This window comes from Microtus pennsylvanicus, chromosome 13 (assembly GCF_037038515.1).
Source record: "Microtus pennsylvanicus isolate mMicPen1 chromosome 13, mMicPen1.hap1, whole genome shotgun sequence".
In the NCBI taxonomy this organism is placed as follows: Eukaryota; Metazoa; Chordata; class Mammalia; order Rodentia; family Cricetidae; genus Microtus; species Microtus pennsylvanicus.
This window is the reverse complement of record NC_134591.1, coordinates 5,642,178-5,656,892: the sequence shown is the minus strand read 5'-3', so window position 1 is coordinate 5,656,892 and position 14,715 is coordinate 5,642,178. Positions and strand designations below refer to the sequence as shown.

The 14,715-nt window shown below is 43.0% G+C and overlaps 1 protein-coding gene across 5 annotated transcripts in view; it reads left to right on the top strand.

The window, feature by feature from the left end:
* The window catches only part of Astn2 (astrotactin 2), a 997,088-nt gene that overhangs the window by 217,335 nt on the left and 765,038 nt on the right, over positions 1–14,715 (top strand). For all 5 annotated transcript variants that reach the window (XM_075947014.1, XM_075947013.1, XM_075947012.1 and 2 more), the window contains exon 3: positions 39–423. In XM_075947014.1, the coding sequence (XP_075803129.1) occupies positions 39–423 (385 nt within the window). The remainder of the gene's footprint in view (positions 1–38; positions 424–14,715) is intronic.

The following is a 14,715-nucleotide window of genomic DNA, read 5'->3' as shown; positions in this document are numbered from 1 at the left end:
ATGGCGCATATCTGTGCTCTTCTTTCTTCCTCCTCCAGGGTGGACTCATTGCACTGTTGCTCCTGTTGCTGGTGTTCACGGTGGCACTATATGCCCAGCGGCGCTGGCAGAAGCGCCGGCGCATCCCCCAGAAGAGCGCAAGCACGGAAGCCACTCATGAGATTCACTATATCCCGTCAGTGCTGCTGGGCCCCCAGGCCAGGGAGAGCTTCCGTTCCTCCAGGCTTCAGGCACACAACTCAGTCATTGGTGTACCCATCCGGGAGACCCCCATCCTGGATGACTACGACTATGAAGAGGAGGAGGACCCACCCAGGCGGACCAACCATGTTTCGCGTGAGGATGAATTCAGCAGCCAGATGACCCATGCCCTGGACAGCTTGGGCCGGGCGGGAGAAGAGAAAGTGGACTTTGAGAAGAAAGGTGAGCCCCTTTAGCATTCTGTCTTTCCTGGGGAATTCTGGGGCACGGAGAGAGGTGCAGGGCTTGGGGGCATGAGCAGGGTCTTCCCAAATCAAGCATTGTGAATCTTAGACTTATCTCTGCTCTGTTAACATACTCCATCTCTTTTGGTTCTTCTTTAATGACAGAACTAAAGAGTCAATAACTGGACTTTTGAGGACATCAGGGTTCACTGGCCCCTATCTCTGAGTGTTTCTTAACTGCCTGCCTTGACAGTCTTCTCACTGCTGAAACTATGGCCCAATTCTGCACATTCTTCTTAGGTTTTGTTTTTTCTTCTGTGGGTCTTGAAAACTGTTTTTGTCCCTCTTGTCTATAAAGATTTTCTTTCTCCCAGAAATACATAGGGAATTCTGACAAAAGAAAAATAGAAAATGCCCATTGCCTCTGTAAATCATCCGCTTTAGCCTTTCCCAGTGAAACCCAAGTTAGACCTTTCACCATTCGGGGGCTGTCTTCCGGACGGAGATTATCATTTTTCACATCTTAGAGTGTGATACCTAAGCTAACACCTTTTTTTTTGTCCAGCTGGGAATGTTCCAGTGTGAGGAAAACAGTTTTCACTTTCCTCTGGCTTAATGACATAGCCCACACCCCAACATACTCTCCAGCAAACTTCAGGTGGAAAACAGAAAGCATCTTTAAGAGGGAAAAAACAGGTCACCACTATTAGTCTTGTTTGCTTTCTTCTTCTCACGATGTCCTTCCTTGCCCCCTCCTCCCCCCTCTTCTGCTCCCCCTAGAATGGAGATAGTACATTGTAATGGAGTCTGCACTTAAAGCATGCCATTTGTCAGTAAGTACCACAGTAGAAACAGAGTTGATATTGCAGTATCGCCACTTCTGTGAACCTAGCCAAGTTACACACTCCTTTCCCACCAGATGGTATGGCTGCAAGTATTCTGCTTTGAAGAGGGGCTGGGAGGCTTTAGTGAGTTAAAACACAGGAAGCCTCAGATTTGCAGTCAATGCCCCCCTGCTACCTGCTTGATATTGATGTTACTCACTTCATCTCTCTTTAAATTGGTTCCAATGGGACAGATACTGTATTAGACCTAGGACAGAAATGTGGAAGACAGACCTCTATCCTGTCCTCAGATAGCATGGTAGGATTCTTCCTGGATCCAAGTCACAGGGGGAATGGTTAAGAAACAAAATCCAAAGCTTGAATAGAGCCCCAGGTCGCTCCATGCCACATAGCCAGGATGTGGCAGGGCTGAGAGCAGAAATCCAGGCCCCCAATCCTTTAGGAATTAAAGCATCTTTTACTGTATAATGTTCTTGTCAACCATGCATGAACAGGGTAGATCATAGGACATCCAACTGACTGTCCATTTCTCCGTGGTACTGGTTTTTCCCAAGCTTTGTGCTTCTTAAAATGGATAATTTGTTCATTCCAGAATCCACACAATTTAGCTCCTGGAAAAGGAAAGGAGAATCTGACTTTTAGGACTGTGACAGTAAAGACAGAACAGTGCTGGATTAGACTGACTGCTGAGAAGTCTTGGGAGGGGTCCAGTGCTCGTGGTTACTGAGCTGGATTGGACTGACTCCTGAGAAGCCACTGGAGGGTTCCAGTGCTTGTGGTTACTGCCTGGACTTGACTGACTGCTGAGAAGTCACAGGAGGGTTCCAGTGAACTTAGTTACCTCTGTCTTTGAGATCTCCCACCTCTTAACAGCTTAGAGGTCACTCTTCCTTTGTTGTTTGTGTTTGTTTGTTTTTCAAACAGAACTCTTTTAGACAAAAAAAACTATTCTCAGAGTCTCTGAGATTTAAACGTCAGTGTTAAAAATGCCAGTCGAAAGTCGAAATAAAAGGAATACATGATTCCTGAAAATTAGGCAGTGGAGTAGAGTACAGGAGGCAAAGGGACCCCTACTTTCACTCCTCAGTTTGCTAGCCAACTACAGAGCTAGTTCCAGGACAGGCTCCAAAGCCACAGAGAAACCCTGTCTCGAAAAAAAAAAAAATGAAACAAACTAAAATCTTGTTAGATGTTATTTGTCTCAACATCACAAAGAATTCCATCTGTCCTTGAGAAGGCAAATGCCAGAAGGTGTCCCTCAGCAGTAGGGTTCTGAGTTCACAATCTTTCCTTCATGTGCCAGAGATGGACAATTCCACAGAGATCTAGCCACCTCAGTGCAGTGCAAGCCTGCACTCTGTTGCCTCAGGTGATCTACAGAGAGAACCATGAAAGTCTGTTCTTTAGAAGGTACAAAGTAAGAACAACATGCAGAAATGGGCAATCCGTGGGCACGAAGTTAAGGAATAGGAATAGGCTCCAGTGTTTTAAGTAATGTGGGTTAATTATAAGTTACAAGAATTTATGAAAACCTAGCAAAGAATTGTTTCAAGGTTCTAAACTTAGAAGATAAATCATCAAGGAAAAAGAAATATAAATTATTCTGTTTTATCACTGTACACTGTATACCTTTGTGGAATCACCATACTATCCTCCATAAGTATGTATAATTGTAAAAAAAAATATTAGGGATGCAAAAAGTGATCCTACAGTCTTTTGAAATTATATTGCCAGAGGTAATTTTATATGCACATTTTATTCTTGGAACTTGCCTTGGGCGTTATATTGTCTCAGTCCAACTGAGTTGTACCAACCTCCTTTTGAGCTCAAATATGCAGGTTTGCAAGAAGCAGTGTGGAAACTGAAGGGAGACACTTTTAAAGTGATAGCTTCTATGGTTTCATGGCTCAAGGATATTGAGAAGGGCTGATGCTCAAATGGGATGCACTGATATACAGTATCCACTGTTAGAAAAGGAAATGTTTTTGTGATGCTCATAAATGCTAGTGGTGTCCCTGAGCTGTGTACCCAGCCAGCACATGGTACTCTCCAAATCTTCCTCCTGTCCAGTAATGGCTTTGGGTTTGATATACTGATGGGATGTTTGCTGGCTGCTGAGAGTTTGTGAGGAGAACGTTCTGTGATGCTTTGATTATTTTTTCCTTATTTTCATTATTTATTTTTATTGCTTTATAAATAATACCATTCAAAATTTCCACTTCCCCCCTCCTTCCATTTCCCTTCTGCTCCTCCACTCACTCTCCCTCCCTCCCCCTTCAGTCCTAAGAGAGGGCAAGGTACCCTGCCCTGCGGGAAGTTCAAGGCCCTCCTCCCACCATCCAGGCTTAGGAAGGTGTGCATCCAAATAGACTAGGATCCCCAAAAGCTAGTACATGCAGTAAAGGCAAATCCCAGTGCCATTATCATTGGCTTCTCAGCTTGCCCCAGTTGTCAGCCAGTTCAGTTTGATCCCATGTTCATTCAGTCCCAATCCAGCTGGCGTGGTGATCTCCCATTAGATCAGGCACACTGTCTCAGTGGGTGGACCAATCTCCTGTGGTTCTGACTTTCTTGCTCATATTCTCCCTCCATCTGCTCTTCAACTAGACCTTTGGAGCTCAGTCCAGTGCTCTGATGTGGGTCTCTGTCTCTATCTCCATCTGTCACCAGATGAAGGTTCTATGGTGATATTCAAGATATTCATCAGTCTGACTATGGGACAAGGCCAGTTCAGGCACCCTCTCCTCCACTGCTCAGGGTTCTAGCTGGGGACATCCCTGTGGACACCTGGGAACCCCTTTAGAGCCAAGCCTCTTGCCAACCCCTAAATGGCTCCCTAAATTAGGATAGCTTCTTCTATGTTCCCGTATACATCCTCCATCTCAACCATTCCACTCCCACAAGCTCTCCTCAACCCTCTCCTTCTCGCTTCTCTCTCCACCTCTTCCCTTCCCCCAACCTCAACCCCACTCCCATGCTTCCAACTTTTGCCTGCTTGTCTGCTTACAATTTGAAGGAGTATCTATGTATCTATATATGTTTTTCTTTTGGTTCATCTTATGACTTAGCTTTTCTAGGATCGTGAACTATAGGCTTAATGCTTTTGTTTACGGCTAGAACCTACTAATGAGTGAGTACATCCCATATTTGTATTTTGGGGTCTGGATTATCTCACTCAGGATAGTGTTTTCTGTTTCTATCCATTTGCATGCAAACTTCAAGATGTCATTGTTTTTTATTGCTGAGTAGTACTCTAACGTGTAAATGTGCCACACTTTCTTTATCCATTCTTCCATTGAGGGGCATCTAGCTTGTTTCCAGGTTCTGGCTATTACATATAGTGCTCCTATGAACATACCTGAACAAATGCTCCTGTAGTATGATGGGGCATCTCCTAGTTATATTCCCAAGAGTGGTATTGCTGGATCCTGAGGTAGGTTGACTCCCAATTTTCTGAGCAACTGCCACACTGATTTCCAAAGTGGTTGCACAAGTTTGCATTAGTATACTGAAACTCACTTTAGTATTTCCCGTGTTGGCCATTATTTTAAATTTTTGCAGTAAAAGGGAGATTACAGACACCACAGTATGTATCGTTACTTACGTTGTGATCTAGGCAGATATTCCTGCATCTTGTCAGACAATTTCTGTGAGGCAGACATATTCCTAAGTGCTGAACTGCTGCATGCAAGAAAATCCACTTTGATCATATTAGACCAAGCATGTGTACTCATTTTCACAATGTATTTTGTATTCCCAGGGGATTGTATGGAATATTCTCTACCAAGACATCTCCTACCCCATTGTAGTATCATATCTTTATTCATATGGCTGCCTTCATTTTATATGTGAACTTTTCTCTCAATATATTTTGCCCCTCAATAACATTGGTACTAATTTCTTCTGTTGTCAATGGTTGGTCCGCTTACTTCCCCATTGTAATAGTTTCCTGAATGAAGAGATGCTTAAGAAAAGCTTTCCTCTGCTCATCTACATTACCAAGTATCCAAAGGTAGAGAAATTAAATACATTAATAGCATTATTAAAATAAATACATTAGTAACAGCATTAGAAATAAGCAGTGGGCCCCACAGGGATGGGTGCAAAGTGCACACTCTATGAGACACAGGTCCAGCAGTTTGAAATTGGTTGTGGCTCGGGATGATAGCCTGTAATTCTCTGTGTCTGTAGGACACAAGCTAGGAGGGTGGGGAATATTAGACTTTTATTGAGTACCTGTAAGGCTCCTGTTATTTCCCTGTGCATTCTCTCATTAAGCCCTTGTCATTACCCTGAATGGGAGATATATGTAACTGTTGGGTAGAGAATTATTGCTGCTGCTTCTGCTGTTATTAGCTATCACTAGCTGACTACTCTTTGGGAATTTTCAGTGGAGTTTACCATTTGAATTTCATGACAACAGTATAGGGGGGATGTATTAACATTGTTCCCACATCTCACAGGATATGGAAAGAAAGTGAGATTAAGTAATGTGTTCCACTGCCAGTGGCCCCACAGACTGCCTAAGCCTCACAACTTACCCCCACATTCATTGGGCCTTATTTGGTCCTATGCAAGTTACCCTGGTATCAGTCCAAAGTCAGTGATCTCTCACTAGCTCAGTTTAGCTGTTTCTATGGGTTTCACCATCATGGTCTTGACCCCTTTGCTCATATTATTGCTCCTCACACTTTGGGCTGGTCTCTGGTAGCTCCGCCAAGAACTTCGCCATAGATCTCTGTATCTGCTTCTTTCAATGGCTGGTTGAATGTACTATGATGACGGTTAAGATAGTCATCAATCTGATTATGGGGAAGGCTAGTTAGGCATCCTCTTCCTTGTTGCTTAGTCTTATCTGGGATCATCCTTGTGATTCCTGATAATTTTCCTAGTGCTATGTTTCTCAATAACCCTTTAATGGCTCCCTCAATCCCTAGTGCTTTATCTGGCATCTAAGAGCATATTCTTTTTGGAGGTATATCTTGCTCAGCCTAGATATAATAGTAGGGCATTGGTCATGGCTCAAAGTGAAGTGTCAGACTTTGTTGACTCCCCCCTGGGAAGTATTACCCTTTCTGAGAAGTGGATAGAGAAGTGGGGTAGGGGGAAGTTGGAGGAAGCCAGAGGAGGGAAAGAAATAGGAATGGGGATAGCTATGCAAAATAAGATAGGATTACGTTAAAAATTCTTAATAAAAAAAAGATAAAATATTGTTTTCAAGGTCACACAGCTTTAAAGTGGTTCAAACTTGAGCATGGGAGCTTCTCTGGTACCCACAGGGCAGTGACTAAGTGCAACACTCTACTCAGAGCTAGGGGAGCCACTGATTTCTCAATTTTAGGGATTCCCAGAATACACAAAGTTTGAATCACTGACCAGTGTGGACATTAATAATCTTGGTGATCATCAGGTAATTTCTGAGACAGGAAGCAGCTGCATAGCAATTCCAAACTTCTAAATTGGCAGAATGGGATTAGAGCACAGGATTTCATTGCTTTGAATGGTACCCAATCTACACCAAACTCATGTCTGATGTCAGTAGAGCACTTCCATCACAGCAATGACATGTCGGTCGAGACATCCCTCAGTGAATGTCAGGTAAACACCATCTGTGGGTGGCTTTTATGTGCTCTCATAGGTCTTTCATAGATAGCTAAAGCTCCCCTGCCCCAATGCCACTTTTTTTTCATTTTTTCATTTTCCCCAGATGCTGTAGCCAGCATTTTCAGATCTCCAAACTTAAGCCCACCCATCCCTCTCCAGGCCACACTTCTCTGGCTGGTGCCCCCCCCTTTTGGCTCTACCGCTTCTGTGGCCTCTCTTCTTGTCCATTCCTCACACAGGAACCACTCTGTGGTGGTTAATTTTGTGCACTATCAAATCAGTTCTGAGATCTCACCTGACTGTCATTCTCTACACTCTGACCAAAATGACCTTTTCTCAGCTCTTTAAACATGCTAGTCTTCCCTAACTGTAGACTACAGGGCTTTATATCCTTTTTATTATTATTATTCTGTGTGGTCAGCTTGCTGTGCCTTTCACTCAATCATAAATCTTATTATCTTGAAATTGACCAACCTGTCCACCTAAGGGACCCTTTGCACAAACTTTATCATATTATTCTAGGATACTCTATCTTCAACTTCCCAAACTCCATTATCCCTAGCTCCCTTCATGACAAACACCACTCAACTGAAACCATATCCATCTTACTAACTTCCACTGAAAGGAACAGAAAGCTTAGGGAATGCTATTCCTATCAGATGTCCATCTAGATGACGCATAAAAGGACCTGTCAAGACTATGTTGGTGTAACTTAGAGGGCAGAGTACGCAGATGTGCATTGCTTATAGCAGGGCTATGTTATATATTCTCAGTAAGCTATTTCAGAAAGATTCTCCAGCAAAAGAAGAAAAGTTTGGGACGAAAATTTTAAAATGTTTTGAGTTAGCATACAAAGAAATGAGTCTTGTGACATTTTCATACATTTGTGTCATCATGTTTTACTCTTTCCCTCCTCCATTCTCTTCCCATATTCCCCCTTTTTCCTTCGTGCTAGAAAGAAAACAAAAGAGTGTAATGGAACATGTATGTCATGAAAACAGAAGGGGGACCTCTTTGGATGCAGGAAGAAAAAGAATTTTCTTGACACCAAACTATCCTGACTCCACTACATTCAACTGACGTCCTGACCGGTCTTTTAAAGTACCTTTCCAATTTAGCATCGGAAAGCGCCCCTTGCACTTAAGATGCACCCCACATCACCCTGACTCCTACATGAGCCATCTTCACAGGCATAGCTAGTCGGAGAGGAAGATGGGCTGATAATGCCTGCATCTTCTCTTTGAGCACATTTCTCCCTCCTCACTCAGTCATTCATTCACAATCATGCATACCTTTCGTCTATGTTGATGGTCACCTGTGTGTTACTGTATAAAAGCAAACAACATAGAAAATGGCCTTCCCCTACGCACTTAGAAAGGCAGAATGCAGAAATGGCTGCTACCTTCTGTTGGTGACATTTTCATATATTTGATAATGGATCCTCATCACTTTGACCCCACTACTGTCTCATCCCCCTCTAACTCCCTCCAAAACCCATCTTTCCCACAATTTCCCCTACTGCTTCTATACCTTCTTTGTATGTGTGACCCACTGAGTTCAATTAGAGGTCTTGGCCTGAGCTCTCTCACATCTTACAGAATAGCTTCCTAAATTGAAATGGCTTGATAAACTGTTACTGACATTTTTGAGACACGGCTTTAGTCCCGCTCAGAGAAAGTCGGTCACTCACCTGTGACAGGATTTTTGATGATGATTTCTTTGTGACCACATCACTAGAGTTCATGTTTACTGCACTCTATACTGTCACACTGTGCTTGTCCCTGAAGTAACCTGAGTAACATCTGGCAAAATGCTTTCCCTACCTACATTGCCCCCTTGAGTCTTACTCATTATGATCTCATTTATGGATGCATGCAAACAAAAGCTTTTGGTCAAGGATGGCAAAATGGGTGTGGGGATTAGACATAATTTAATTAATCTTTTTTAATCAGAGCCTGAAAAATTGTATCTTAATCTGTTGTCATTCCATTTCCTGTGTAGAGCTGCTTAGGAAATAATGGGAAAAACCTTATTTCAAAATACATTCTTTATACCTAACCAGGCCAGAAAATATTCACAATGTTGTTTTGTATCCCGAGTCATTGCTCCTCAGTTGGTAGGCAGAGCAGATGACAGGTGAGGAATGACAGCAGACTATTTTCCCTTCAGTCAATCCTTACAAGGAATGGATTGCTTAAATTGCTCATCTAAGACCAAACCCTGGATAGCAGCTTTATGGCCTCATGCTCCTTAGGTCCTTCGCCCCAGTGTGCAAACGGTTAGTCTGGGCCGAAGCAGGGAAGCAGAGTCTCTAACAGAAAGGAGTTTAGTCTTCCAGGAAGCTGGCTTCAGCTGTCTCCATGCTCACTAAAATAAGATATAGTCAGAGATTTGTCATGAAATCACAAATAGGAATGTCACCAAAACTATCACCAGTGCCCCTTAAAATGTCACTTCCCGGCATCAATTGCTGTGATAGCAAAACAAAGAGATGCCCTCAGAGCCTGTGCTCTTCATTCCTCCTCCCCCAGGACCCCTTCCCATGGCTTTGTCTCCTCAGCACACTCCCTCTGCATCCTGTAGCTCTCTATCTCTGGGGACCCTCCCGGCACGCTGACTTGATTAGAGTGTGTCTGGCTAGGCAGCCCTACCGCACAGTGACAGATGAGGGTGAAGGAGGTTTGATAAATGTCAGGGGCTTCAAGACAGTTCCCTGATTGATCAGAGCTAGAGCAATTTCCCAGCAACCAGGGACGAGTACCCTCCTATTTTGGCCTCTCCTGCTATAGCTGGAAATGACCCTGTAGAGGCTGCCTGTCACCGAAGTCCAGGGAAGCTCAGCCCCAGTCTCCTATGGGACCAACTGGCCTCTTTTGTACCAGCCTCCTATGCATCCTCTGCATTGGGAATATGGAAGCCTGACTCCACTGCCCACAAATATCCTTATTTCCCCTGATATGTGCTAATCATAAAAGCTATGCACATACTCATTATAGACAGCTTAAAAACAAAAGAGCACATCCTTTAGCAATGCATCACATTACTGTTTGAGCCTAATTTTCTAAATTTTTTCACACATTATTTTATTTCTTTTACTTCAATCTTAGATCATAAGCATTAAACATATCTATATTTCCATCTCCTCATTGCTTCATCTTTTATTAATGAACACTAAGTTGCTTCTTTGGTTGTTTGTTTGCTGTTTTTCAGTCAACAGAAAATAATCATGTTTGTACTTAAACTTTCTTTTTTTCTCCTTGATATATTCCCAGGGGTAGATTTACAAGATCAAGTGATGGAATGTTTTAAAGTTCTCGATACATAATTAGATGATGTTTTCATGCACACTTATTAAATAAGGAAATATTTCTTCATCTCTTTCTTCCCTTACTAAGTCCACAATTCTGATCAACCACCTACTTTGTGTCAAGAAATATTTAGGCCACTGATGATAAAATAATGAAGAAAACAGCTTCAAGCCTCTCTCTAATATGTTTTCTACTGTGAAAAGACTATAAATAAATGACAAATGTATATTATCAAACAATAGTTTGGATGGGAGGCGAATAAGAGAGGACTGGAGTCCTCACTTTACTAGTAATGCGGTATTTGAAGGCTGGTCTGTAAAGTATGAAGAACAAAGATAGTGGGAACTTGGAGAAAGGCCATTTTGAGGAGTAGGAATAGCAAGACCAAAAGCCTGTGGCAGCAGTGTGCTGGCAGATTTACGGATGTGAAGAAGAAGCACGGTGAAGGAAGCGCTGTGGTCAGTTGTGTCACATTAACACTGGAGCAAAGGGCTTAAAGGCAGGGAAATAAGCTAATCCGCTGTCACAATGAGTGCACTGGGCACCGGTGGAAAGAGAAAACACTAATTTCTTAATAAAGTGATTAGAAATTGAAAGCAAAATGGAGAAGAAAGTTTAGTTAAATGTGTGTTTAATTTTAAGAAGGGAGGGTTTGATTGACCTGGAGATACCAGAAGATAGGAAACTTACCCTAGAGTTTCACAGATAGAACTCAGTCTCCACTCATTTAATTTGTTCTTTTCTTGTTTGTATACAGGTTGTGTTTAATTTGGATCTTTTTCTGGTTTTTGTGTGTATGTTGTGTATGTGCATGCTTGCATGTGTGTATGCATGTGTATGCATGCATGTGCATCTCCGAGGTTGATGATGAATTAACTGCAATCACTTTTCTACCCCATTCATGGGAGAATGATCTCTCAACCAAACCTATAGCTCACAGATACTACTGATATGACTGAAACTACTGGGGTTGCCAGCCAGCTTGAATCCCCTGTGTCTGTCTTCTGAAGCTGGAGATATAGGGAGGCTCCCATGTCTCCCTGGCATTTACATGATGCTATCACTTACTAAGCCATCTTTCCTCTCCTGTATTTAAAATTTTTGAAACAAGGTATATAGTAGGTGAGTACAGGGTTTGTCAAATATCTTCCAGTGCAAAAGATGCATTGGGCACCTCTGTCCTTAGGCCAAGAATTACTTGGAAGAAAATGTGTATTCAGATAAGACTGAGGAAACCAGGCTACAGACCTATGTATCAAAACCACATCAGGGAGATGTGGATTTCAAAAGAATGCAGAAGTCATGCTCAATTAAGAGAAATGCCTCTGTAGTCTGTAACATACCACGTAGAGAGAAAATGCCAGGCTCATGTGGCTCTGCTTTCTGCTGCTGTGCCGTCATCAGTTGGTTTGGAGGTGCTCCTTCCAGAATGTTCCTTGAGTTAGCCATTCTTGCTCTTCCCGGGGGTCTTTATGGTTTATCTCTCCACTCCTTCCTTCATTTTCCACTCTGTCACTGAGTTCATTTCTTAGTAGTTTGCCTAAGATAAACCCGTGCCCACATACATGCACAATATCTCCTAAGCTCTTTTACCCTTGTCTGAGTTAACTTTAACTGTTAGTTTGACACAGCCCAAAGTCATGTGAGAGGAGAAGCCTCAGCTGAGGAATTCCTTGGGACAGAGTGTCCTTTGGGTGTGCCTGTAGGAGATTCTCTTAACTATTAGAGATAGATAAAGGCAGACTTGCTCCACTGTGCTGGATTCCATCACTAGGCAGGTGGTGTTGGGCTGTATAAGAAAGGTGCTTAAGTATGAGCTTGACAGAAACGTCAGCAAGGAGAGTTACCGAGTGGCTTCTATGTCAAGCTCTAGTTAGAGTTTCTATCCTGACTTCCTTCAGTGACGGAGCGTGACCTGGCAATGCAAGCCAAATAAACCCTTTCCTTCCCTAAGTTGCTTTTGGCCAGAGTTCGGTCCTGCTTTGCTTATCATTGACTTTGCCACCATTAGGCACATTGTCCATATTTGTGTGTATATTGTTTCTTTCCTAAGGAATTCTATGTATTTTTCTCTGTGCTAGATGCGTATTGTTTAGACACCACTTGTGACAAGACAGAGCCCAAAGAAAGAGTTACGTGACAAGATGAACTGAACAAGTGAATCCACCAATGATTTCTCCAATGGTTTAGTTCAGCTTCTTCAGGGGTTGAAGGAATCTGACTCTTTAGTTCCAGTAATGGAGGTTATTTTCAGTTGCAGTAGGGATATTAGGCTCTCTGAGCTAAGACTAAGCTAAGACTTTTGTCAATGATAAATTCTTATGTAGTGCTCAAAAGAAACAATGTTGTCAGTAGCTCTAATTTCCTCATGTTCAGATAAGAAAACTAAAGCAGAAAGAGCTCCTGCGTCCTGCCCATGATCGTAGACTTTGAAGTCATTTTTACCAACAGTCTGCCATCTTTTCTGTGGAAAAACACAGTGAACAGTCTTGCTCTGAAAAATAGCCTCAGCCTTCTAAATGAAAGAGCCATCACTTAGATATGACACAAGTGTGCACATTATTTCTGACTTAAGAAGCTCTCATGCAATCTCCTCTCTCTCTCTCTCTCTCTCTCTCTCTCTCTCTCTCTCTCTCTCTCTCTCTCTCTCTGTGTGTGTGTGTGTGTGTGTGTTTCTCTGTTCTCCTCTTAAGTGGATCTGGAAATAGCCTGCCTCTGCCTGCCAATCTCTGTACTCACCTTTTATCCCCTATCTCTGTTCTTGCATCTGCCCACCCCTGTGAGACACCCCCCGCCTATCTCAAGAAAGGATTTGTCATGCCTACTACAGAATTTTGTGATGGACAGAACTGTATGCCAGACTGCAACATTGTGTACGAGCTCATCGGAAGCTGTGTGTCTTTGCTCAGATCACATCAGTGTTGCCGGGGTTGTGGAGTTTTGGGGACACACAGAAAGGTGAGCCTCAGGCTATGAGGCACCTGTAGCTGTCTTCGCTAAACTGGGCACCTGTGGCTACAGCACGGTAAAGCTTCAGATCCTGTCCAGAACAGCAAGGATTCCATCTGCTCAGCGCAGGGCTGGTGTGCCCTGCTTCTGAAAAATCTGGTTTATGAGAGGCTCAGTTTAGCAAATAGATAAATCGGGTACTGACAGATTATTTTCCTAAACGGTTCTTTATTTTACAAAAGCATGCACCACAGGTCTGCTTTCAATATGTCGTACTTCACTGGTGCATGGAAAAGACAGGGGGATTTAACTGACTTTTAGCTTGCCTGGATATTTAAGGACTCTGGTTTAAAAACCAAAGAATAAACGTAAAACAGGGCTTTCTGAGACTGGCCAGAATAGAGTCTGGAAAGGCCATAGATAGGGCAGGTGCATCCATGAATGCCGTCCTCACAGAGTGCCGTGTTCTAGGGATAAGTTGATTGGCTTCTTTTGGTCTCCAGTTTTTAGCTATGAAACTGGTTGGCAAGAAGACAAACTGTCCAGGATCTGTCTTCAGGATCCTGTGCAGTAATATTTGAAGAATCTTGTACAATCCTGGGGAAAACTCATCCCTTTCCTGAACCTTACTCTCCCCATCTCTATGATGAGAATCTTGGACCCCTTCAGGTTTAAACGTGCTGATTTCCATTTCTATCTCTTTTGCTAGAATATATGGACATGACTAATGGGCTACATTTGGGAAGAGATATTCTTAGGAAACCCTGGATGTAAAGGGAGTCTTTCTTTCAGGCAAACTTATCTCCTCACAGTTCCCTACAACGAAATGATGCAAAGGGGAAGAAGGGCATCCCAACTAGCAATCTGAGTCTATTAATAAGTGGCAGAATCCTGTCCACAGCCCATGTCAACAGCCTCCTGGCTCCATGGCTGTTTTGTAAGTGTCCCACAAGGAGATCAGCAAAGAGAGATATCACTTCCTTCTCATTTCCCCAGTGAATGGAGCCTTCAGAGACCAGATGCATCCACTTCATTATAATTATGTTAAGTGCCGCCTGGTTGGCGCTGTTCATCACCCTGGGGAAGCAACCTCAGCTAGAGGACAGACAGCCTGCTTGCTTTGGCTCAGAGTAGCTCCAGCTGTGCCCTTGACAGCAAAGGCTGTGGTTCTCCTTGAAGACCACAGCTCTCCCTCAGGAAAGAGAAGTCAATGATCTGTCCTCTCAGCAGGCACATGACTTCTGACTTGATGGTCTTTCTCTCTGTGACCATGCAGTTCTTAACTTGGAGGTTTCTCAGAAAAGATAAGAGGGCATGCTCACAGGGAAAGTTAACCTGTGTTTTGTTTGGCTTATACCCAAAGTCTACGGTCCCACTCTAAGACATGGAGAAGATACAGTTTCTGTATTGTTTTCTCCACTCACCAGAAAAAGAAGTCTCCATTTGTAGGAGGGTCAGAGGCTGACAGTCTTTCTATAGCAAGAACTTCATTTTGCCACCCCAATTTTTCTTGCATGGCATTTGGTAGTATGTTGTAGATATTTTTTACAAGTAAAAGAGTAAGGTGGGTAAATTAGGAAAGAT